Raw genomic sequence first — 24,131 nt, 5'->3', positions numbered from 1 at the left:
CTCTATTTCTAATAACGTTCTTGGTTTCCGATTAAATTTACATGACCAATGCTTGTTAATCCTATCGATTTTCTTTGAAAGTTTGCTTATGAACTCTCTTGTGAAATCGTATAATGGACACTATCACGCCAAGCGAACAATAATTTTCTCATGACAATACATTTGCCTAATCATTTGCAAAAGTTGATCCTAATCCGATGTTAAGTGCAGACAGTGGAGTTTTTCCTTTATGATCGTTCCGTTGAGTAGGTATGTTTGGTTTCCAAAATATAAAGAGCGATGTCTCTAATAGTACTATAGTTAGTAACGAGACGAAAAAGGCTTACGGGGTAAAGCTACCGATTATTGAAATCTCTACCTACGATGGAGAGTACGAAAGGTGGCTTGAATTTCGGGATACTTATGAATCGTTAATACATCAAAACATAAACTTATCGAGCGTACAGAAATTTCATTATCTCAAATCGTATCTCGGTCCTAGCGTGCTTGAAATTATCGCAAGCTTAGAACTATCGGCAATAAATTATGAAACTGCGTGGGCTTTGATTTGTGATAGATTTAATAATAGTAAAATGTTAATTCAGAATCATGTAAAGGCTTTGTTCAATGTTGAAAAACTACAAGTAGAATCTTCCAGTGGTTTGCGTAAGTTGGTTGATAGTGTTGCCAAGCATTTGCGAGCGCTCAAAACCCTAAATGAACCTGTAGAGACTTGGGATACCCTTGTTATTTATATGATAAGTGGTAAGTTGGATGATGTCACACTTCGCAAGTGGGAACAAATAAAGGTGTCCTACACGGTACCTACTTTAGACAATTTATCTTCTTTTTTGAAAGAGCGAGCTTGTCTTCTTGAATCCATTGAACAAAATAAAGCTGTCGCTGTTGAGGGCTCGGATGCAAATAAACGAAATAAAAAAATTAAATCCTTTGTTACAGAGAATTCGAGCGTAAAGCCTATTTGCTCATTTTGTAAACAAGGACACTATGTGCAAAACTGTCCAGAGTTTTTAAAATTAAGTCCGGAAGAACGTTCGATAGAAGTGAAGAAAAGACATTTGTGTTTAAATTGTCTAAGGTCGGGACACATGGTAAAACGGTGTTTTTCAGGCCCTTGTAAAACGTGCAGGGCGAAACATAATACGCTTCTACATTTCAACTCGAAGCCTGACAGCAACGCAAACGCGTCTGGAAGCAACCAAATCGAAAACATTGAAGATATGCACCGGGAGCGTGTAAACTTGTCCTCCTTAAACATATCAACCAATCAAGTATTATTAGCTACGGTGTTAGTTGACATTCTTGACAAACACAACAAGCCATGTACTGCGCGTGCCTTACTTGATGCCGGTTCTCAAAGTAGTTTTCTCACCCAGCAGCTTTCGAGAAAATTACAGTTATCAGAAAGCTCAATCAATATTAAAATTTGCGGATTTAGCGATTCCGAGTCAGAGTGTAAAAGCAAATGTGTTGCACGCATTAAATCTAAGGTTAATGATTTCTCCTTTGAGATTTCTTGTTTAATAGTTCCTCATATAACGAGTAATTTGCCTAATTTCAGAATTAACAGAAGCAAGTTAAACATTCCTCCCAACATAACTTTAGCTGATCCCAAATTTGATTCAGCAGGGAATGTAGATATGTTAATAGGGGCCGATTATTTTTGGGATCTAATATGTGTAGGTCAAATAAGGTTGGGTGCAGAGGGCCCGTTTGCACAAAAAACAAAATTAGGTTGGATTATTTCGGGTCGCATGGGAGGCGGATCGCATCAAAGGGTACGATGCCAGCTCGCTAAAAATATTGACGTTGACGAGCAGCTCACGCGTTTTTGGGAAATTGAGGAGTTCCCACGCACCAAGCTTATGTCAAATGAGGAAAGGGCCTGTGAAGATCATTTTCGTAAAACATTCAAACGCGACAGTGACAATAAGTTTATTGTAACAATCCCTCTAGTAGAAGATCCAGATAGGTTAGGGGACTCCTTTGATACAGCGCACAAAAGGTTCTTATCTTTGGAACGAAGGTTTGATCGTGACGACTCCTTTAAGACAGAATATTGCAAGTTCATGAGCGAATATGAGAGGTTGGGACATATGCTTAAGGTTGACAATAAACAAAACAGCGCAATTTCTTATTATTTGCCTCACCACGGCGTCTTAAAGGAAAGTAGTCTAACAACCAAACTTCGCGTTGTATTTGATGCTTCGTGTCCTAGTACGTCTGGAATTTCCTTTAATGATTTGCAGATGACAGGCCCTACCATTCAGTCAGATCTTTTCAGTATTTTGATTCGTTATAGACAGCACAATTATGTCATTGCCGCTGATGTGGAGAAGATGTATCGCATGTGCAAAATAAATGAAACCCAAAGGACCTTACAACGTATTTTGTGGCGCAACAACAAAACCGACGAAATAGGCACTTATGAATTGCAGACCGTTACTTATGGTACCAAATCGGCAGCGTTTTTAGCGATAAGATGTCTCTTTCAGTTAGGAATCGAATGTGAGGCGGAATTTCCCGAAGTTGCTCGAGCAATAAAGGAAGATTTCTACGTAGACGATCTTCTGACGGGTTCCGAGACCGTAGAAAAGACGGTTGAAATTGGAAATAGCATAGCGTTGACACTCGGTAAAGCTGGATTTCATTTGCGTAAGTGGGTATCCAATAGCAACAAGGTTCTAGAAGGTATACATACTAACGATAAGGCTGACTCAATTGATTTAGGCGTGAACGAGAACACAAAAACTTTGGGATTGTTTTGGAATGGCCAAAGGGACTGTCTGTTCTATAAAATAAGTGATGGTTCCCGGAAAAATATCACTAAACGCGTTGTTCTCTCGGAGATATCACAATTATTCGACCCGTTAGGTCTATTAAGTGCGACCATAGTTCTAGCAAAAATTATTTTACGTGACATATGGTTAGAAAGGTTAGAGTGGGATAATTCCTTATCATATAGTTTACATTCAAGATGGTTATTATTCCGAGATCAGTTAAGTTCTTTAAATAGCCTTGAAATAGGCCGTAGAGTAATCTGTACAAATCCTATACTAGTTGAAATGCACGGATTTTCGGACGCCTCGGCCTATGCCTATGGCGCTTGTGTCTATATTAAATCGGAAAACGCTGAGGGCGATACTTTAGTTAGACTTGTATGCGCAAAATCAAGGGTCGCACCTCTTAAAACGCAAACCATTCCTAGGTTGGAACTTATGGCTGCGTTGTTACTCTCAAGATTAGTAAACAAGGTAAAATCGTCTTTAAAGGTTTTTATTAACAGAGTCGTCTGTTGGTGCGATTCTACGATCGTATTAGGTTGGTTACGTATGAACCCTAACTCACTGCAAGTATTTGTGGCTAATCGTATTGTAGGAATCCAGGAGCACGCGGACGTCACTGAATGGAGACATGTTCCAACGCAGGACAACCCCGCTGATTACGTTTCTCGTGGCGTTAATCCATGTGATTTGTTAGCTCTTAACACCTATTGGCTAGGCCCTGCGTGGCTAAAGCTAAATGAACAGTTTTGGCCTACAAAAGGGATTTCGCAAGAAAGCTTGCCTGAAGTGCGCAAAATAGTGCAAACAAATGCTGCTACTACGATCGATTGCGTTATTGATTTTTCGAAATATTCTAGTTTATGTAAGTTAGAGCGCGTAACAGCTTACTGCTTTCGATTTAAACAAAATTGTCTGAAGGGCTTGGGCGAGCGCAAAGTTGGACCACTTGAAGCACGCGAAATAAAATATTCGGCTGATGTTCTCATCAAAATCTCTCAGCATAATTGCTTTTCGGATGAAATTCGTTCCTTAAGCCGAAATAAATTCGTAAATAAACATAGCAAATTATTAAAATTACACCCTTTCTTGGATGATCAAGGTCTGCTTAGAGTTGGTGGCAGGCTCGTGAACTCAAAGTTTCAATTTCACAAAAGACATCCGATCATTTTGTCATGCAAACATCCACTCACTAGATTGCTATTTCATAAATGGCATAAACTATTGCTACATCCTGGACCGCAACTTTTACTTTCTTCAATTCGTGAATATTTTTGGCCTGTTTCAGGTCGTAATTTAGCAAGAAAGGTTTGCCATGACTGTGTGGATTGCTTTAGGGCCAATCCCACTCCTATTTTTCCTATAATGGGGAACTTGCCAAGACAAAGAGTCAATCCAGCCCCACCATTCTTTACCACAGGCGTAGATTATGCTGGGCCATTTTCAGTTAGGGATAGACAGGGTCGCGGATTTAAGGTCACAAAGGCCTATATGTGCCTATTTGTTTGCTTTGTCACTCGAGCCATACATCTCGAGTTAGTTTCAGACCTTACTACAGAAGCCTTTTTGGCGGCGTTTAAGCGCTTCGTATCGCGTCGCGGTAAACCTAATCAGATCTACTCCGATAACGGGAGCAACTTTATCGGAGCTAACCATGAGCTAAAACAACTTGGTCACTTTTTATTAGAACATAATAATACTTTGACTGAATCTATCAATAATGAGGGTATTTCTTGGTCCTTTATTCCTGCTCATTCACCACATTTCGGCGGTTTATGGGAAGCCGGTATAAAATCTACTAAGCTTCACCTTAAGCGTGTTGCAGGTAATGCTTTATTAACCTTTGAGCGATTTTACACCTTATTAGTTCAAATAGAGGCGGTCTTAAATTCGCGTCCATTGACTCCATTATCTAATGACCCCTCAGACTATATACCTTTGACACCGTCACACTTTTTGATCGGACGGCCCTTAACTGCAGTGCCTGAACTAGAATTCATGCAGCTTCCAGAAAACCGTCTCTCCCACTTTCAGCAAGTCCAGAGGCTTCAGCAACATTTTTGGGCAAGATGGTCCCTCGAATACGTGTCTGAACTACAGCAACGTGTGAAGTGGAGGAGTAATTACGAGATTTTAAAGGTTGGCGATCTAGTTGTCATAAAGGAAGACAACTTGCCCCCGTGCAAATGGCTTTTGGGAAGAATCGACAGCTTACACCCAGGCCGAGATGGAATTTCGAGAGTTGCCACTTCAACACCCGAAAGGGCCCCATTAAACGTTCATTCGCCAAGATTTGTCCGTTACCAATAAACTGATTATGTGGCAGTGTAGTTTGAAGACCTAAGTTAATAGTGTTTTCATAAACATGTATTTTGAAAGTGTTACCTTTCAAGGTGGGGGCCAATGTTTGGTTTCCTTAGACGTTTTGTGGTGGCGCCCGAGCAGGGACCTGACCTTCGAACCGGACGCAATCGTTATTGAACCTGGTGAAATTCGAGACGAAGTTATCAGCGAGTTTAGCAACCAAACCAAGAACGTACATATTCTAAAATGCGATTGAACTCGCACATTTACAAGCATTAATTGTAATCGATTTTTAGTTATATTATTATTTGTATGAGAAGAAAATACACCTTTGTTTATAGTTCGTATTGGTGTGGTTTTCCTTCATCCAACGCAACGTTAGCAGTGCTTTCCAGCACCTATTATACAGTCCATTAAACAGCATCAACCATCATATTTAACAAGGTATGTGAATTAAAATCCTCATTGGTGCTTAAAGGAGCTGTTAAATCGGCGAATGTCATCTTTCTGTTTGAATATTTTCCTGCTACGTAACATTTATCACAACCATTATACCCATTATGAACCTTCACATTTTTAATAAATGCACTACCGTCTATCGCATAGTAATGTATATGACAAAATAAATACGTTCGTCTGTGTCTCCATCTGCTTATCCTGCACTTGGTTACTTTTACTGACAAGTGGTATTGATCTGAAATTTTGATGTAAAATTTTATAGTACCGCCTATTCGGCCCATGCAAGAAAAATAGCTCCCTTCGCCCGTCTCCCAACCTGTCCAGTGTCTATGTCTTCAGATACTCTTTACTGAAACGTGCCATTGAACTCAAGTATTCGTAATAGACTTATTAGATTCTATCATAGTATAAAGCGGTAGAGTCTTTCTCCAGACACATTTACCGAATGTTTCAAATTGTCGCTTTTCAGTTCATTTAATACTTTCTAATGGAACCCAAATACTCGTATTTTAGCGTTCTATTTGGAATTTTCGGCAGAACAGAAGTCTGCACAACATTGCCCGTTTGCATTGATAGCGTGTCTACACTTTAGGTAATTCATAATTTATTGTGAGTATAACGAAACGCCAGGATTAAACTACACTCAACTTCGCAAACAGATTTACTCGAAATAAGTGATAATTTGCATCACTAACAAAGTTCATGCAACTAATAGCTGGCACACTTACTTTCTATAGTCTATTGTGCAGCAATGGGAACATCCCATAAATAATTGAGCTAAATAATTTGACTCCCACTTTTCCTAGTAGAAAAGTAAAACGTTTAGTGATTTATCGCATTTCGCTCGCCGGAAATGGACAAGTTTAAAGCATCGTATTTTTCAAAAGTGCGCCACAATCTGAAGATACTTGGTCTTAACTTATCCCAAAATGTAAATAATTATGATAGAGTCGCCGTTTGCGTGGTTCCGTTTTTTCTGTGTCTTTTCAGCGGGATGGTACTTTTTGGTAAATGGAATGTATATGACCCAAAAGACATCTTATATGCTATTGCGCTTGCAACCGGTAAGATAGTTACAATTGAATAAATTCCGTTACGTAATAAATTTCTCTAGGAATTCCCCACATTATAATTATAAGGTTCCACAGAGCAAATTTGACAAACCTACTTGATCTTTTGGAAAGCTATTGCATTGATGGAGTAACAAATCGACCTCAAATTCAGACGAAACTTAAGGGACTTGCAGATAGATTTGTACGGTATGTCCAATTTCCTTCAATCCTAAACTTGTTTGTTTGAAGAGCAAGATATCAACAACTCTTGTATTAGCAACTATGGGCCTGAGTATTCTAACCTGGAGCTTGGTTGAAGGAACTTCCCAAATCCCATACAATTCCATGCCTAACTGGGCATTAAATTACTCCTTCACTGGTTGTATTGTGTTTGAAATAGCTGTGTACTTTGTTATGGTTCACGAATATCTTGCAGTGGATGGTTTAAAATTATGTATTCTATTACAAGTTAAATTCCATTTCAAATGCTTGAGAATGACATTCAAACATATTTTAAAGTCAGCAAAACAACAATTTTGTGACGATAATGGCGTTGAAAATACCACCATATCCAACGATAAAATTCCACGGCGCTACCTACAAGTTCAGTTAAAGAGAGTGGTTCCATGCCATGGTTCTCTCCATGCGATATGCAATGAAATAGAGAGAGTTTTTAACAAATGTGTTTTAGCAAGCTTTGTTACTATATCACTTTTAATGTGCATCACGTTGTTTAATGCAACGAGAGTAAGTAAAAATAATTAGTAAACACGTTACATAATTACGTTTAAGGTTTCGATAAATAGTGCAGAAAGAAACGCTGCCCTCTTTTATTTTGGTATGAGTTGGATAGTGACCTTTGGCGACTACTATTTCGTGCAAATGGTTATAACAGAAAGCGAAAAGCTGGCCGACTCCTGGTACGACGTTGATTTTACTGGCACCGATCTTAGATTTCAAAAAGCATTAGTGATCCTCATCGCCAACGCACAACGACCGGTCGTATTCACTATTGGAAAATTTTCACATTATTCAATGGCCACTTTTGTTACAGTATATCGTTCAATGTTAATTTAATGTAAGTAGCAATTTGGTTTCAGATTACAAAAGCTGCGTATTCTTATTACATGTTTCTGAAAAGTGTCAAAGAAATTTAAATTGCAGCAATTGTACTTGATAAGGACGACAAGCAACAAGTACCGTATTTCTTTCCGAAACGTAATATTTCAGCATTATACTATTCACCATTTTTGGAATTGGCATTAACTTTGTATAAGCCACCACCTCATGCACCAACATAAGGTAAATGCGTACTAATACTACTAAGAAGTACAAAATATGTATAAATGTGAATTTACGTAGACAGGCTTTTTAGCGCAGACCTTTTGTTCTTAATTAATTTCGTTTAAGTATCAAAAAATGTTACCACTAGGTGTTATAACTACTGTGCATAAGATATAAAGAACAAAAAAAAGAAAATAATGTTTCTCTAACTAACCGACCATGAAAACACGGATGCAACTTTAAATGAATTTCTGTACAGATTCAAAGCCATGTTCACCCAATTGATGCAACAAAACAGTATGATTTGTAATCTACTTACGACTGTCCTCAAGAAATCTAGTCAACAATCAACTGCAGAACAAGTTTATCGAATTGTCAAAATAGAAGGGAGTCGCTTAGAAGAGAAACGGATCTGGTCAGCAGTATTCCTTGATATCAAACAGGCGTTCGACACCTTATAGCATATCGGTCTGTTACGAGTAAGATAAACATAATCCAGCGTATCCAAAATAAAGCCCAAAGAACCATCGCCGACGCTCCATGGTTTGTCAAAAATGAGACGTTACATAATGGTTTAAATATAAAAACAGATAAAGAAACGCACTAAGCACTCATAGCACTACTGCATCGAGACCCAAAGTTGTAAATTAATCAAATCAAATCAAATCAATTTTATTCTCCATTGTAAAAAAGCTTATAAAACATTTATACTTAACTTACTCTAAGGCGAAAATGGTGGGAAAAATTACTCCACCACCGACTTACAAATACTACTTCATAAAGAACAGGTATGTGCCGCTTTCTGCAGTGCATAATTTGAATTGATTAGATACGGTATCAATTAATCGAGAAACCAAAAAGGAAAAAAAATTTGGTAAATATCGCTCGATATTTCCATCATAACGTTGCTAGGATACTATCATATATGGTGTTGTTTTTATATAACCATTTCTTTAATTGCTTTACATTACATTAATTACATTAATTACTTCAATAAAAAAATTATTACTTTACTTGTTTATAAAATAACATTTAAGTGAACGGAGTTTTACCACGGCGCGGCGACTGGATCCCCTCGAATTTGGGCAGTTAAAGAAGATTTTCATCATTTGATTTTGTGGATCTTAGGCTTCATGGGCAAGTTTGAGTTTAATTTGGTTCTCACCTCAAAAGGGGCTCTTCGCCCCAAAACCGATTCGTCTACAGCCGTTTATAGTTCCGTCCCAGAGTTACCAAAGTCTTCTATTTTCTCTGTATCATCTGATTCGCTGGAGGTTTTCCGATGATGTCTTCTTAGCGTCTGTCGTATTTAAACAGAAACTCCCCCTTAATTTTTGAAAAACTGGCTAGCAACGATAACATTCAAAAGACGATCCTTAGACACCACACGTATACACTCAATTTTATGAGATAAACTTATTTAATTCTAACAATTTCTACCAAAGAATAGTTATTTGTACAACTAGAGAAGAAAGTGGAGTTTTTCACCTTGAGTTTATTAAACGATAGTTGAAAAACACTTTCTTCTCAAGTTTTATACGTATTTTTTTCTGAAACTACAATTAAAATAAAAAAATTATCCTATACAATAATCAAGTTTGACAGATAGCAATCTAGATACGAGTATAATATGTTTGAATTTTAAATGTCATTATTAAAATCAACGCAGCAATAAATTGTTTTTTACTTTCCTCAGTAGAGAAGAAAATCACATTTTCTTCACCCTGTTTAGAGACGAAAGTAGTGATTTCTAACATAGTTTCAGAAAAACAATTTTTTAATGATTGACCTCAATATTATCTCCGAAAGAATTATCTTTATCTCTGATAAAAGAAAAACCCGACAGTATATTGGTCAAAGACTTTCAAATATCTGTACCTCAGAGGTAAAGTATACCAAATCACAAATTCAAACGTTTACAGAAGACCACATTATAGGAAGCACAAAGAAATAATTTGAGCTTATTAACCTATACATTTGAGTAGGTACTTTCAACATGAACGGCCATGTTATTTATAATTAGTAAGTTTCCATAATGTGAGATTTGCATTTTCTCTGTTGCAAAAATGGAAAAATTAGTGTTGGTAAGTATAGTACGTCGTTATTTAAATGTGTTCTTTAGTAGTTGAGTAGAGATTCATGATGGAACTGTCCCGTTCGCTCGGCCCTCTAATATCTGCATTTTCTTCATCTGATGATGACATAAATATAACTACCGAGCGAAGGAAACGGATACGAATAATGCACTACATTGATACAATTACTTCATATTCAGATGAAGAGTTCAAACATTTCCACTTAAAAAGAGAGACAGCATTAAAATTAATTGGTAGTCACACTTCTATTCCTTTCAATACTTTATACTTGATCTAGGTTTACAAGATTAAGATATTTTGAAAGTTTAAAGCAAACATTTATCATAAAATGTGTTGCTACCGCATATGTTCTGCATAATATTATGTTTAATGGCATCACCGAAAAAATCTATGATGACGAAATAAATGAGCAACTTTTATTAAACATATAAAGCAACGTGTAATTCTTAATACACCGTAATAATCTACCGGGTGATTCATTAGAAGTGATGATCGCTTGAATTTTGTATTTTTTGCATTATTAGACTGACGGTTTGAATTTTGTTAGTAATTTTTTTCTGTCATGACTGTCATTTAAGAAACCAGTGTCGCCGTTAATTGTTGTGTGCCATTTGCGGTTTATTACTTATTCCATTTTGAACAATTTTTAGAGTTGATGCACTAAAATATGTAAGAAACGTGACTGTGTCTAGTGTTAGTTTATAATTTGTGGTAAAACAGAAGTAGTATTTGTAGATTATAAATAAGTAAACGATTTACTGAAAGCATGATGATACACCACTGCAATTAAATAAAAGATCATCAGTTAGTACCAACTTCATAATTTTTTTGATTTGCGGGAAATTCAAATTGCCCTCACTTCTAATGAATCACCCGGTATATAAAGTCTGCCCCTTGTAGCTTTGTTTCAATAATTCTGTCTTTGTTTTTTCCAATTCTAACTTTTCTTTCCATTTCTATTCTGTCTTCATGCCTTCGTTGTTTGGCTAACATATAATATTCATTATTCCCACCTTTTCTTTTCCATGTTTGAGGTGATGTATGTTCTGCATTTTGTTGTGTTTGAGTTTGGTTTCAGACTTCAATACTTAATACACCAGAGTTATTTGATGGTTTATCACCTACTATATCGTCAAGTGGCTCAAAATACTTGTAGGACTGTGCCCCACGCCCGGATTTTTTGGCCTCTTGTTATCTTTTATGTACCTATAAACTCGGACCAAATGAATCCACTTCCAATTTTGGCAGCGGTTCTCTCAAATTAAGTTTTCTTATCTCCTTGTTAGGCAAAACACAATATTTTACCTTGTAATAATTTGCACACATTTTTTCAGAAATAATATCCCATACCATTTTTTTCTTTTTGGCATGTGTAAAATCTTCCAAATGATCCGTATACAATGATATTAATAAACTCCATCCCCCACATTGTCAACCTGTATGTTTTCTATATCATTTAAGGGCATTTCTGCGTTGTCTTTCATTCTGCTCTTATACCGAACAAATAGCTTTGTAGCATAAGTAACATCTGAGTATTTTCATTTGATAGTTGAATAAGCTTAGCATTTTTTTACAGTTCTCTTACCTGTACTTGTACGATGATGCTTCTCTTCATTTACAAATATTGTGAACGTTAATTTATTTTCGGGGGTCATAAAAATCCAACCGTTTTCTATCAAAATAATTCATAGTTATAACTAATTAAATCAGGACGAAAATTTTTAGGAAGTTGTTTTTGATGACTAACTTGACAATTAAGCGAAAAGTATTCGTGATCCGTAAACTAGTCATATAACGTTTATGTTCATTTTGTTCACGATTTTAGCATTCATGATCCTACGATCACATTTCGAAAGATCGTGAATTGATAATCTAAACACGTTTGGATCACCGAAAGAAAGCGCCTCATATCGGCCCCTGGGGGTCGAAATCGGTATCTCAGGGGTCTATATAAACGAAAACTGATTTTGTGTGTCGACGAGGTCTTAAAATCGACCCCTATTAATTAACACAAATTCTTATTCGAAACCTTCAAGATATTGTATGAGTCGTGTAAAGGTACAGTTTCGCTGGCTTTGGGGGTCGGAGGTATCAATTCCCTTTGGAAAAGGGGACTATGATCCAAAGTAGATTGGGAATCTCCGCTCTATTATCTGTGTCGAAAAGATAACGACAGATTTTCTGTGATGTCTGTCGCCGCAATTTTTGTTTTACATAGGTTAGAACTAGCGTGTAAACGTAATTATACGTTTGTTGGGCGGTTAGTTCTCTTTTCATGTATTTTTTTAATTTTTACAGCACAATATATGGAAATATTAAATGTATTAATGGCATACGATTATTAATAAACTTGTTTGTTGTGTTATTTGAAAAATTACTTAAAAATAGAACTAACCTCTCAACAGACGTATAATATAATATACGTTTATACGCTAGTTTTAACCTATGTAAAGAGAAAATGGCGGTGACAAACGTTTACTAATCATCACACAAAATCTGTCGTTATCTCTTGGTCTATTACGCATGAGATGATTTTATTCCCGTCCAAAATATACAGTGCATACCGAGCGATAAGAAGTAGTCACGTCAAAAATGACCAGGGGCAAAATAAAACTTGCTTATACAAGATACTAGCAAGTTGCTCGGCTATATTAACTGGGATCGTTTGATTTCTCCACTTTACAATAGCACACTTGTTTCTTATTTATTTTAGAAGATTCCGACAAGCAATCAGATTGAGGTTTATGCTTTGTTAAAAGGAAAGGGAAGTTGAATATTCAGATCCCAAAGCATAATTCGCACTTAGAATTTATCAATGGCTTTGTCCTCGAATCAGTTTAAAATCGGACAAACAACTTTAAAAATTTCATAAACAGCGATACCAAACATCCAAGACCATCCGACATTGTATTGTATTGACTGCCAAATTGAAAAGATCAAATTCAAAGCATTTGATAAAAATTGTGTAACATTAATACGTTGCAACATTGTTGTTTTGGAGATATCGTAAATTCCTGCAACTAACTACTAACTCTATTGTCGAGCACTACAAAACATTAAAATCTTGAAACTGTATAAAAAACATTCTTGTGGATACGGCGCTTATATGTACCCTAAGCACAGGTCCTGCAGATATAACTTGCTTATTTAGTATTTAGTATGTATAAAATATAAAGCACACCGTATTTGCCAAGCCTAAATAAATTTCGTGTATTGCAGTACATACCTTTACTTTCGACGAAATTATATTATATACGTTTTAATCATTTAATGGAAGCTTGTTTTAGTAACAGTATGCATACCAAAAATATCTGTCAACATTTACGAGTATTATGTGTACACAGTGGATGAAAATCAAACAAATTTGTTAACAACCATAATAATAATTAACTTTTAATGCTATTCCCCAGGCGATTTGAGAATGATAGGTACATATTGCTCATGACAAATAGGTCACAGCCATGGGATTGCCGTTAGTTAACAAAGGGACATAGGGACCCTTACAAAAATGCGATTAAGTTGACCGATTGGTTAAAATACCACGCACCAGGTTGCAACGGTCTTTGTTGCAATAAAGGGTGGAAACTTCCCTTCGTTTAATAAAGTTTTGAAATTCTAAGCTAAAACTGTACAAAATAAAATTAATTACTCTATTGCCGTTGGTTATCCAATCCAATTCTTTATTAAATTTTTGCCTTCTATGATGATTTTGCTTACTGCAGAGTTTTCCCTTTTTGTCTGTGAAATTCAACTACAAAAATTCTAAAACTCTTTTCCACTCGCAACCAAACAGAACAATACTTTAATTGGCCATATAATTGCCTATTGAAAGTAAATTAATTTCCAAATAGTTTCCACTTTTCACGTACCTACACCTTCCTTAGTACAAGAGTTTTCTTACACATATATTTTAAGCAACCTTTAATGTAATTATATTGAACTAGTTACTTGTTTCTGAATTCTAAATAAATTAAATTCTCAAATTTCAAAATATAAATAAACCTAAATAATTTTTTATATAAAAGAAAAATACCAACCATAAACCACTTGCACTTGCAACGTTAAAGGCACTCCGCTTCGCTTCGTGCCATTAAACTCGTTGCGCGTGCTTTAAAGAATTGATTATATACTTGTATCTTAATATACTATTATGACTATTTCATCGATACCCATATCTAGGGGTGTTTCTTTTGAAACCGCAGAGTTGGTTTTCCACCGAAAAGTAAATATTTTCTTATGTTCATTTTACTTTGTCAGTTGACAGACCGAATGTTTTATACAAACATTGGCATGTAAAAATTAATCATTGTGGTTGGTAACAAGAACAAACATAGCGTGTAACACTCAAAAAAGAAAACCGCGTTTTTCTTACTGCATTAAAACTCTAACATCTTTTTAACGAGCAATTCAACGAGAGAGGCATTTGATACGCAAATGCAACTTTTTGGGAAAATTGTACGTCACTCAAGCTAAATACGATCGTAATCCCCCAAACACGCGAGATTTTCATTCATGCGAATGAATTTTTTTATCCCTCTACGTAAAAACATTACGGGGTTATTTCCGCAGTTTCCGTACTGTAAATCAATTGGTTTGTCGTTAAAATAATCCATTGGTGTCACGTTTCTCTTGATTTAATGACCAATTCTGATTCACCTTCAGATTGGGATTTATTGTGTAAATGGAAGCATTGTGATTCTGAGGGATGTTTTAAAGAATTGGCGTATATCGCTCATGTAACGGACATATAGAATGTAAACTGCCACATTTTGTAGAATACAAACTGTTACTGTTATTCTAGCTCCCTATTCTTGTTTATAGTATGTGCTCCTATATGGTAACTTAGTTACGGAGACTTACAATCTTTGCACCAGATCTCGTCTGAATTACTTTATAGAAATGTATTAAACTATTTTAGTGTTTATCGTCTGCTGGCAGCTGAATGTTCAGGGTTCTATTAAACTTGTAGATAACGACACTGTTTAAAAAAGCAATGGACGTATCGGAACGTTCTGGACTAACATAAATAAGACGAAACACACAACTTACTCGAGGTTACAACTAACCCCTTTTGCAATGTCTAATTATTATATTGCAATTCGAAATACTAACGCATTATGTACAACTTTGATTAAACGTGTAAAACCCCCCAGGTTCTACGCTTCGCACTGCAATTACAGAAATAAAATCAAATTTGAATGAAGTTCGGGATCTCCCCATAGAATATAATTGAAAATCTTAAAGTTGATTACAAAAAGTACACAACATGTTTCGGAACAATCCAGTTCCCTTGTGAAGTGTATAAAAATTGTCACAAATCAATACATGTTAAGGGGAATAATTTAGGGTGAAAATAAACAATGACAAATTTCATGTCTGAATTATATTCTATGAGAAGATACTGAACTTATTCAAACTTCTGCTTATCCCTTTCTGAGAGGAACCATGTCAACAAAATCAACCCGGCAACGTTTAAAAATGGCCACCGGAATAACCAGATCCCACTTAGATTAGAAATCGAACAGTGGCATATGATCAAATACCAAAAGAACGGTCCCCTTTTGTTTTGAGAAAATATTCCTGCAAATCAATAATGAAATATATCTTAAAAATTAATGGAAACAATAATCGAAAATGAATGAATAGTTCTTCAATAATTCGACTCACACGAAAATAGACGGGATTGTAGTTTATTTAAATCACGATAAATCGAAACCTAAAACCTACGTAGGTTTTGAGATTGAGGCACAAAACTTGTACGTCGAACAAGAACTGGTATGTAACGTAAAACGTGTATGGAACGTGAACCCTAAAATAAATCAAAGGTAACCCTCCCTCAATGACATAAAATGTAACCTACCTCTTAAATAAGGGGGCTACTCGTAGAAAAAAGCAACAATTGCCGATAGAAATTATAGTCAAAACCTAAAGAAAGTACACAATAAGCAGAAGTCGAAATGGCGGTACTCATGTAGCTCGAAAGTAAACCGCACACGTCTAACCTCCACTTGGAGCACAGCCGAATCCCGTACTAACAATCACTTCGGAATTCCCAAAATATGAATTCAATATACAGGGTGATTCCTATAGTACCTGCCACCGTTTGGGAGCGTGTAGGTGGTGCGTAGGGGAGTATTTTGATATAGGACACTTGGGGTCGGAAATCTAGGGTGCCAGAGCCAAATTTACCTTCTGGAATTTCGCGCCTGTAGGTAGGCAACCCAACCGGCCGGCGGTGCACACGGAGCGATCTCAGGCGGCGATGTTGACACTTGATCAGAATTTTGTTTAAACCCACGAAATCCCGTCTGCAACGACGCGTATCAAGTGAATAAACACTATGGCAATAGTATACTAGATGTAGGAAGTGCAAAACAACGGTGGCCACGTTGAACACTTGTACATTGCTTTTGACTGTCGTTTTCCCTCCTTCCCTCCCATGTCGCTTCCTCGCGCTAAAAACGTCGGTCGGTTGGGTTGCCTACATACAGGCGTGAAGAAGCAAATAATGCGGCACCCCCTATACGCTCCCAAACGGTGGCAGGTACTATAGTGTATTTGGAAGATGGCAATTAGAATTCCATGCCTTCTAACCTTACGCTTTCAGCGTTTTAATCGATTTGTACTTTGAACGAAGAAAAAAAAAGAATACAGACATCGAAAAAATTAAGGCAAATAATGCGCCCAAATACTTGTGCGAAAAGCTCCTCCAGTCAGTCGTAGCCCCTATATGTTTTAGATGATACAGGGGTTCTCCGACAAGTAAAAATACCGTGAACAATAATAATGCTACGAAATGGAGAAAACAAATCAAACTTTCAAAAACGCGTAAGAACCTTTAAAGGTGGATCTTTTGAGTCTCCAAAAGGCTCTATTGCTCTTTTATTGTACACATCGAAAACAAAAGCTGCTTGGCAATCCTCAAAAACTCTCCGGAGCCTGCTATCAAATAAAATTTAAAGTGTCTTGTTACCTTACACCTCCCATACCTTCCTTCCTCATCTCTCCTCGTCTCTACTGTTCGAAGGACACATTACCTGAAGATGAGTCTTATTGCAAGAGGTACACCGTATTCGAAAGCGACACTTACGCGCCCGATGTCATGTTCTCAAGTTAGATGCTTGATACTTCCTCCTTCTGTTGCAAGATCTCTCAAACACGTTTACCGTTTGGAGATACACCTCGGCTGCGTTCAACTGGCTTTCCAGATCAATCTGGTAAAACTGGCTCGTAAAATTCCGCGTGCGTTTTTCAGGGTAACCATCTCTAAAAATCAAAAACTACAAAAAACTACTTCTTCTCTATCTCACAGTTAGTTCGTAGGACACCATCGAAAATTGTCATGTCACGGTCGCCAAAATATTCCGACCACGTAAAAGACTACCCGTCTTCAACTCAGTCACTAAGTCCGGAGTATTTCATTACCATTATTATACATTTGGTTCTTATAGTGTTAGAAAAGCGAACCATTTTAAATTTTCCAAGTGCCTCCAAGGGTCAAAGAGCCTTGAAGGTCTTCAAGAACTATTCAAAATTGTTAAGGATCATAATACATGCCTTTAAGCTTTTAACAAAAATTAGTGTCTGTCGGTTATTTAGAGTTTCTGTTGACTTTGAGTTCTTTGGAGTCTTTAATAGCCTTTACAAAGAATTTTGGGACTTTTGAAGATCCAGCAAACCACTGGTTTATTTACAAAGTAAAAGTCTTGTATACAAGAGCTCTCCTATATATAGGCCAATTTTACTATCATACTGTAACTAGAAACAAGGGAACTCCAGCTGTACAGTCTGTCTTGTTAAAAAGTTTACCATAAGCTTCCACAGTAAGAAGGTAAACGTACCCCGGGTATGGGCAGCGAAATTGTGCTAACCTTGTTCCTAGCGCTTTCGTCTATTGCACGTGTTAAAAGATTGAAAGGTCAAAAGTAACTAAGGTGAAAGAGAAACAAAAAATTCTCTCAATATCGAATCAACGCGGCATTCCGGTGTGTGCGGATCGTAGCAATCCGGAAAGAATATTTTGTTTCATGTCTAATTTAGATTCTGTCTATACTTCATTACGTTCGTTTTTTCAAGAAACGAAAGTATTGCTTCGTTAATTACCGTTAAATAAAAAATGGACAGTAACATTAATTAATTATTTGGTAATGATTCTCCGCCTTGCGAAACGCAGGCATCGTTTTACTAATTAATTATCTGTTGTTTTTTGTTTCGTAACGTAACGCTGGCACGAACGGAGGTCAAAGTTAATTAAGGACCACTTGAGCGACCGTCTTCAAAGTCGCATCCTCTATTGAATCAATACTCTAATTAAACATGGGTCTACTTTTGCGTCTTCGCGTTATACGCTACAGTACTAATTTCTAACACCTGACGTAAAATCGCTTTGATCTGTGCAAGAACTCGACATTGCTACTCCGCCTCACAGGTTAGGTAACGGAAATTGGGTTGTTGAATTAGTAGCCATATACAATTTGGAATGTTATTCCTTCCAAGCCTATTAATGATATATGTAACGATTCGTTAATGGTTGCACACAAATGAAATTTCGATTATCCGATTTTGTTGTATGAAATTTTATTTAATTTGCTCACGGAATTTACTGTTATGGTTTAGATTCAATTATCTAATTGGTAGGTGTATACTATAAATAAAAGAAATGCATGCGTGAACCAAAGAAATAAAAAATAGGGTGGCATGGAAGTTCCAAGTGAGATATACCTATAGAAACCATTTCCGTTAACATATGTCGTAGAGAACTTGGTTTTAGGACATACGTCACCCTAAACGACGCCAATGATGAAAGACCGGAGTTTGTTATTCTTATAACAAGTACAATGCGATCAAAAACGAGTTGCTGTCGAAACCTCGAAAAATATATATAAAAACTAAAGTGCCAAAGTCAAACCCGAATCGAATTAATTAAATCTTACGTTCCCCATTGGGTTTCGGATTGCGATATAGGTAAAAGAAAGATAGGTAATTAAATTAAAACATATTGCATAACCTACAAAAGAAACGTGTGTGCAGAAAATTAGAAGAGCTCAGCCCCAGCTCGGGGCGGGAACGCGGGAGGTCGCGCAGTGAGCTTATTATTACTATTAATTGGCGATGATCGCGCTTAAGCAATCACAATGTTTTGTATACATGACCCTCGAGCGCAAAAGACGACCAGTTAGACTTAATGCTGCCATGCCACCCCTTATCACCGTGATTACAGTACTTACTCGCTTTCTTGCCTTCACCATCCTGCCAAATGTGGAAAAGCCTTTTTGTAATACCGAATGCTTTCATAACGCATAAAACTCCAGCACTGTGGTATCTTGCCTTGGATCATAACTTTAGCACATTTTGCATTACAGCAGTTTTTGAAATGAAAAACTTCCAGTGTGAGTACACACAACGTGGTAAAATTTTCCCAATTCAACAACAACGAAAAATGATGTATGCAACATTGGACACTTGTGTGGCTTCGCAAAAGCCGGAAAAACAAACACACATACATGTATGTTTAAGCTACGTATTTTATTTGTCATTAGAGACGTGCGCGGCAAAAATGAGTATTATATGGCGTTTTGTCGACGTTATTTACGTTAACCGGCACCACATGCGTGTTCGCACTTGATTTATTCTTTATGCTCGCCGCGTAGAGCTTCAGGTGTCCTTTGGTGGTTACCACTGTTATAATTCACGCAGTTTAATGTGACTCGCTGTATAGCTGCTTCTCTCTTATTAACGTGTTTACTAAATGCTTGTGTAAAAAGGACGAATATATTAACGACGAGCGAACACTGCCAGGAAACTAATAAAGGCAAAATTACACACCATTTGGGACATTAGTTTAAATGTATTTCCCTAGGGGATTAGAAATTTTATTGAAAAATTATCCTTCATCGCAAATCTAAATTGCGGCTCAAAATTGCATTCGAGACTATTGGGAGTAATTGGCAATATTTACCGTAAAGATGCATGTTCCTTTGAAGTAATTGAGGTGACAGTAAAGTTTCCGCTACTTACATTTCTCTAACAGTAAAACGGAAATAATCGTGTTATTGCGAGGGGAGTATTAAAATACGTTTACAGTCTAACTCCTTTGATATCTTTTGTGATAGCACGGAGCGTTGTGCAACAACCGTTGTGGTACCTTGAATGACTGCAAATGCGTGAATTACGATCAGAGAGTTTCCACAATCATTCCACGTTTCGTGGCGATCCGCTGTTTAGGCCGGCCATACACGTTGCGGTGGGCCGGAGAGGTATACCTGCGCAGGTTTACCTCTCCGGTCCACCGCAACGTGTATGGCCGGCCTAAATAGCGGATCTCCAAGAAGCGTGGAATGATTGCGGAAACGTCCGGACCGGAGAGGTATACCTGCGCAGGTTTTGGTGAAAATGCATGAGATTTTCCCATATATTAATTTTTGGCGACTAAACTCATTTAATGGGGGATTCCGCATTTTTGTGTGAACGGATCCGTCCTAACTCTAATACTTAGGTACGAAGTACCGCAAGTACCGTAAGTACGCCATTTGCAATTAATCTATTTCACAGAGATTTTCTTTAGGTTTCGGCTGATATTTCATATTGCAATTTCCATCGACGATTGTTACATTCATCTATAATTAGCCCTCATATTGAATGAGATATGTAGATTTTAAGGGTATCAACGAAGGGTAAAAACCTGTGACGTCTCATTGAGACAGAAATTGTATCTCATTTACAGCAACAGCAAAAAATGGAGAAATGTATACTATCATAAATTCACGCAAATACAGCTTTGAGCAAATAAAACGTAACGCCTTGATTATATGAAGATTACAGTGTACACGCTTTACGGTTAATGAAAATTAATTTCGTCGATTACGTATTCAACTGTTGTATTTTTGGCGGCATGGTGAACAATTTCATTTAGCTAAATCATTCAGTCGAACCTTCGTCTTAACAATCAGCAGAACCGTTGACTCCTTGTACAAAGGACGACATTCGTATTCAAGTCGACTGAGTTTCCGCTAATGACGTTATTTAACGCGTTTTATATAAACTGCGAATAGTACACCTCCATAAATTTGAAATAAACCTCAATTTACACCAAACATATTTTAAAGGCAACGCCATTTTATTAAATGTATTTCACGTTGGATTTTATTTCTAGCAATAAAAATATTTCAAGCGCACTACGTTCGCACAAAAAATAAATCGTGTCCCAAGCAACCACAAAATTATCCAATTTTACCCAATGATCACTTAATCCTCAGTATATCTTCTTTCCCTGACATGCTTATGGTTCATACGCTCTGTAGGTATATTTAAGAAAAAAGGCTAAAGAGAAACGTAAATTTTCGTTCAGCTTAAAACTACCAATTATTTAATCTTTGTCTGATTTGACTTTATGTTCCTTCACAACCATCGGATGAAAGTGAAATCTCGTCGGCCTAAAAAATAAATTCTTAGGCTCGGGTGTAATTATGCATGGGACCCCGCAATCCTATTTTTCAATCGAGAGCGTTGTTATTGACATCGGAATAACATTTTTATTATGTTCGATTCATTGAACAAAATGGATCTTTCTATAGTTTACTGACCTTTCCTTATTGCCCCGATACGACCTTATCATTTAAAATTTTATTTTCAGTCGTCATTTCTTTTACTTTTTCCACTTTACTACCTTTTTAGGTTAAATCCTTATTTTCCATTTTCTTCTAAATCCCTTCATTTTTACTTAAGGACGGTTTTAGTGTACGCTGAAGCTAAAACTAAATGAGTTTTAGCATATCACATTTCCCAAGTTAAATTCTTGAATATTATTAAGGGTTGGCATATTCAACGTACCATCTCTTAGTGTCTAGTATTTACGTGTTTATATCTAAAGGAATTGCTGTTAACGCTCCTGAGCTTAACTTCTTTGTCCCAACTTTCTCTTAGAACTGCTATTGTAGTATCTAAAATACAATTAACAGGAATTTATAAGGTTTACGGCGTTTCTCTCACTAATCTTCGTTCAAAACTGGATCTTAAGAATCTACATCACTTACTGTTCTTGTTCCTGGGCCGTATACACTGCGACTTTGTTCTATTTCCTTCCTCGTATTTCTGTAGCACATTTAAATGTAAATTTTATCGCTGCCATTTTTGTACTTCGCAATACGTAAAAAACAATCTCCTAGGGCACAACTAAAATATGCCCGTCCGACCGTAATGTAGTGCTTCGTAATATTTCCTTAATTAAATTATTGAAAATCCCAATGAAATACAATAAACCCCACCTGATTTCAGCTCGACAATTAATATTTAAATAGTCCTCGCATTTTGCCCCTAGAGCTTTAATTTTCCCCTTAAAAACATAAATCCTATACAGATAAAAGGAAAACATAAATTGAATTTTAAATTATTATACTTACCCTAAAATTGAGGAAACACCGGCATTAAGTCTCACAGTTAAATTAGTTCTTCGTGTGACAAAATCGTAGGTACATGACCGCATGTCGTGGGGCGCTTGCCAAAATTGAATAAATCCGTATATGGAATGTGTTAAGGATGGCAATCAATCACATAGAAGTTTTGTGGGAAATTTTGACAAGGGTTCAGAAACCCATGTTTGCTGATGTATACTATCAGGTATTAGTTTGGCGGTACGTATACGTCTTAACAAAGGGGTTTAGCTTTAGGTGTTTCCAATGTTCACACGTTTTGCACGCAGCGAACCCTAAATTTGTGTTGATGCGGTTTTATTTCAAGCGTTTCGATAATGTCACTGTATGCCGTAGCTTTGAACATGCAACAATGTTTATTGATAAACGAAGAAGCTATTTAGTATACCAAATACAGGGTGGTGTAGAATCGAAGGGCGTTTTTGATATGAAAATTACTCGGCTGTTTTTTAATATGTTCCAATCACGGAAGACACAAGTTTTAATTTTGCCATTTTGTTCGACTACTCATTTGGAGTGCAGTTTCTTTATTATAAAGCCGTCTACAAGATTTGATGCAAAAGAAACCATTTATGTCCGCAAGAAGAGTAGTAGAACATGTTTTTTTCTATTTCGGTGTCACAATGATGATTTTGTACAACTGTTTTCTGTACAAAGACAGTGATTATAGTCGTTTTTTTTGGTAACTCATCTCTTAAGTTGGCAGTTACTAATTAGTACAAGTAGGTACTTCGTTGGGTACTTCCATGTTTGAACTTCAAAATGTCAGTCTTACTACGCTGCCAACCTAAAACTTAACGGCATAAAAAGTGTTCCCAACATAAAACATGTTAGTTCTAATGTTCCCTATAGTTTCTGATAAATGATTTTTTTAATTAAATTAAAGCACCGAAATAGAAAAAATAGTATGAAAAACGCGTGTTACAATGCTTTATTGTAATACTCCTATCTTGCGGACACTCGTGGCACAAAATAGTCGTATTACAATAGGTCGCATTGTAACACTTATCTTTCAATATACTATTGTAATATTGCCTATTTTTAGAGTATAGGTAGTCAGTTAACCAAATCTGCTGTCCTGAAAAGGCGCACAACAACAACTGTGTATCTACACAATTTTCTGAGGAATAATCCGAGCTCGAGGAATCCAATCACACCGCAAGCAACTAACTCTTGAACGTGAAGATCAGAATGACAGATTTATTTATTCCTGGTAGTTGGAGAGAAGAAGGTAACGCTGGAACATCCTCTCCATGTATCAGAAACGTTGCACGGTACGTAACAAGTTCGGTAGGTTAATTTTCACGCATGAGCACTGCATTTAGTGCGAAGCGGGAAAATTCTTTTCATTGCGATCGATAAATTCTTTACGTAGAGCTATTGGAATGTTCTCAGTTCTGACGTCATTATTTCAGACATATACCAAGATTTTCAGATAAAATGCAACCATTGACTCAATGTTCATTTCCACTTTCGGAAGAAGCTCAAAAATTTTTTTAAAACCTATAGAGGAACATTGAAAATTCAATTGATAGTGAATCCAAGAATCGTAGAAACAGATGCTTCGGATATTGCATTAGCTGCAACTCTATCCCACTCAGGTCGTCCAGTGGCTTTCTTTTCCAGAACATTAAGTAATACTGAACAAAAACATCCAGCTATTGAAAAAGAGGCTCAAGCTATTTTTGAAGCTGTCAGAAAGTGGAGACACTATTGAATGGGTAG

The 24,131-nt window shown here is 36.6% G+C and overlaps 1 protein-coding gene across 1 annotated transcript; it reads left to right on the top strand.

The window, feature by feature from the left end:
• The first annotated feature begins 572 nt into the window (after positions 1-572).
• On the top strand, positions 573-5,093 carry LOC116163320. Its single transcript, XM_031477205.1, has 4 exons — positions 573-744; positions 1,111-3,321; positions 3,379-3,648; positions 4,609-5,093. Exons 1-4 carry the CDS (start codon positions 573-575, stop codon positions 5,091-5,093), a joined length of 3,138 nt encoding a protein of 1,045 aa, XP_031333065.1.
• The last annotated feature ends 19,038 nt before the right edge of the window (positions 5,094-24,131 follow it).

The sequence above is a fragment of the Photinus pyralis genome, unplaced genomic scaffold (genome assembly GCF_008802855.1).
Source record: "Photinus pyralis isolate 1611_PpyrPB1 unplaced genomic scaffold, Ppyr1.3 Ppyr1.4_LG1, whole genome shotgun sequence".
Taxonomy (NCBI): Eukaryota; Metazoa; Arthropoda; class Insecta; order Coleoptera; family Lampyridae; genus Photinus; species Photinus pyralis.
Note: the sequence above shows the minus strand (reverse complement) of the source record. Positions and strands in the feature narration are given on the sequence as shown.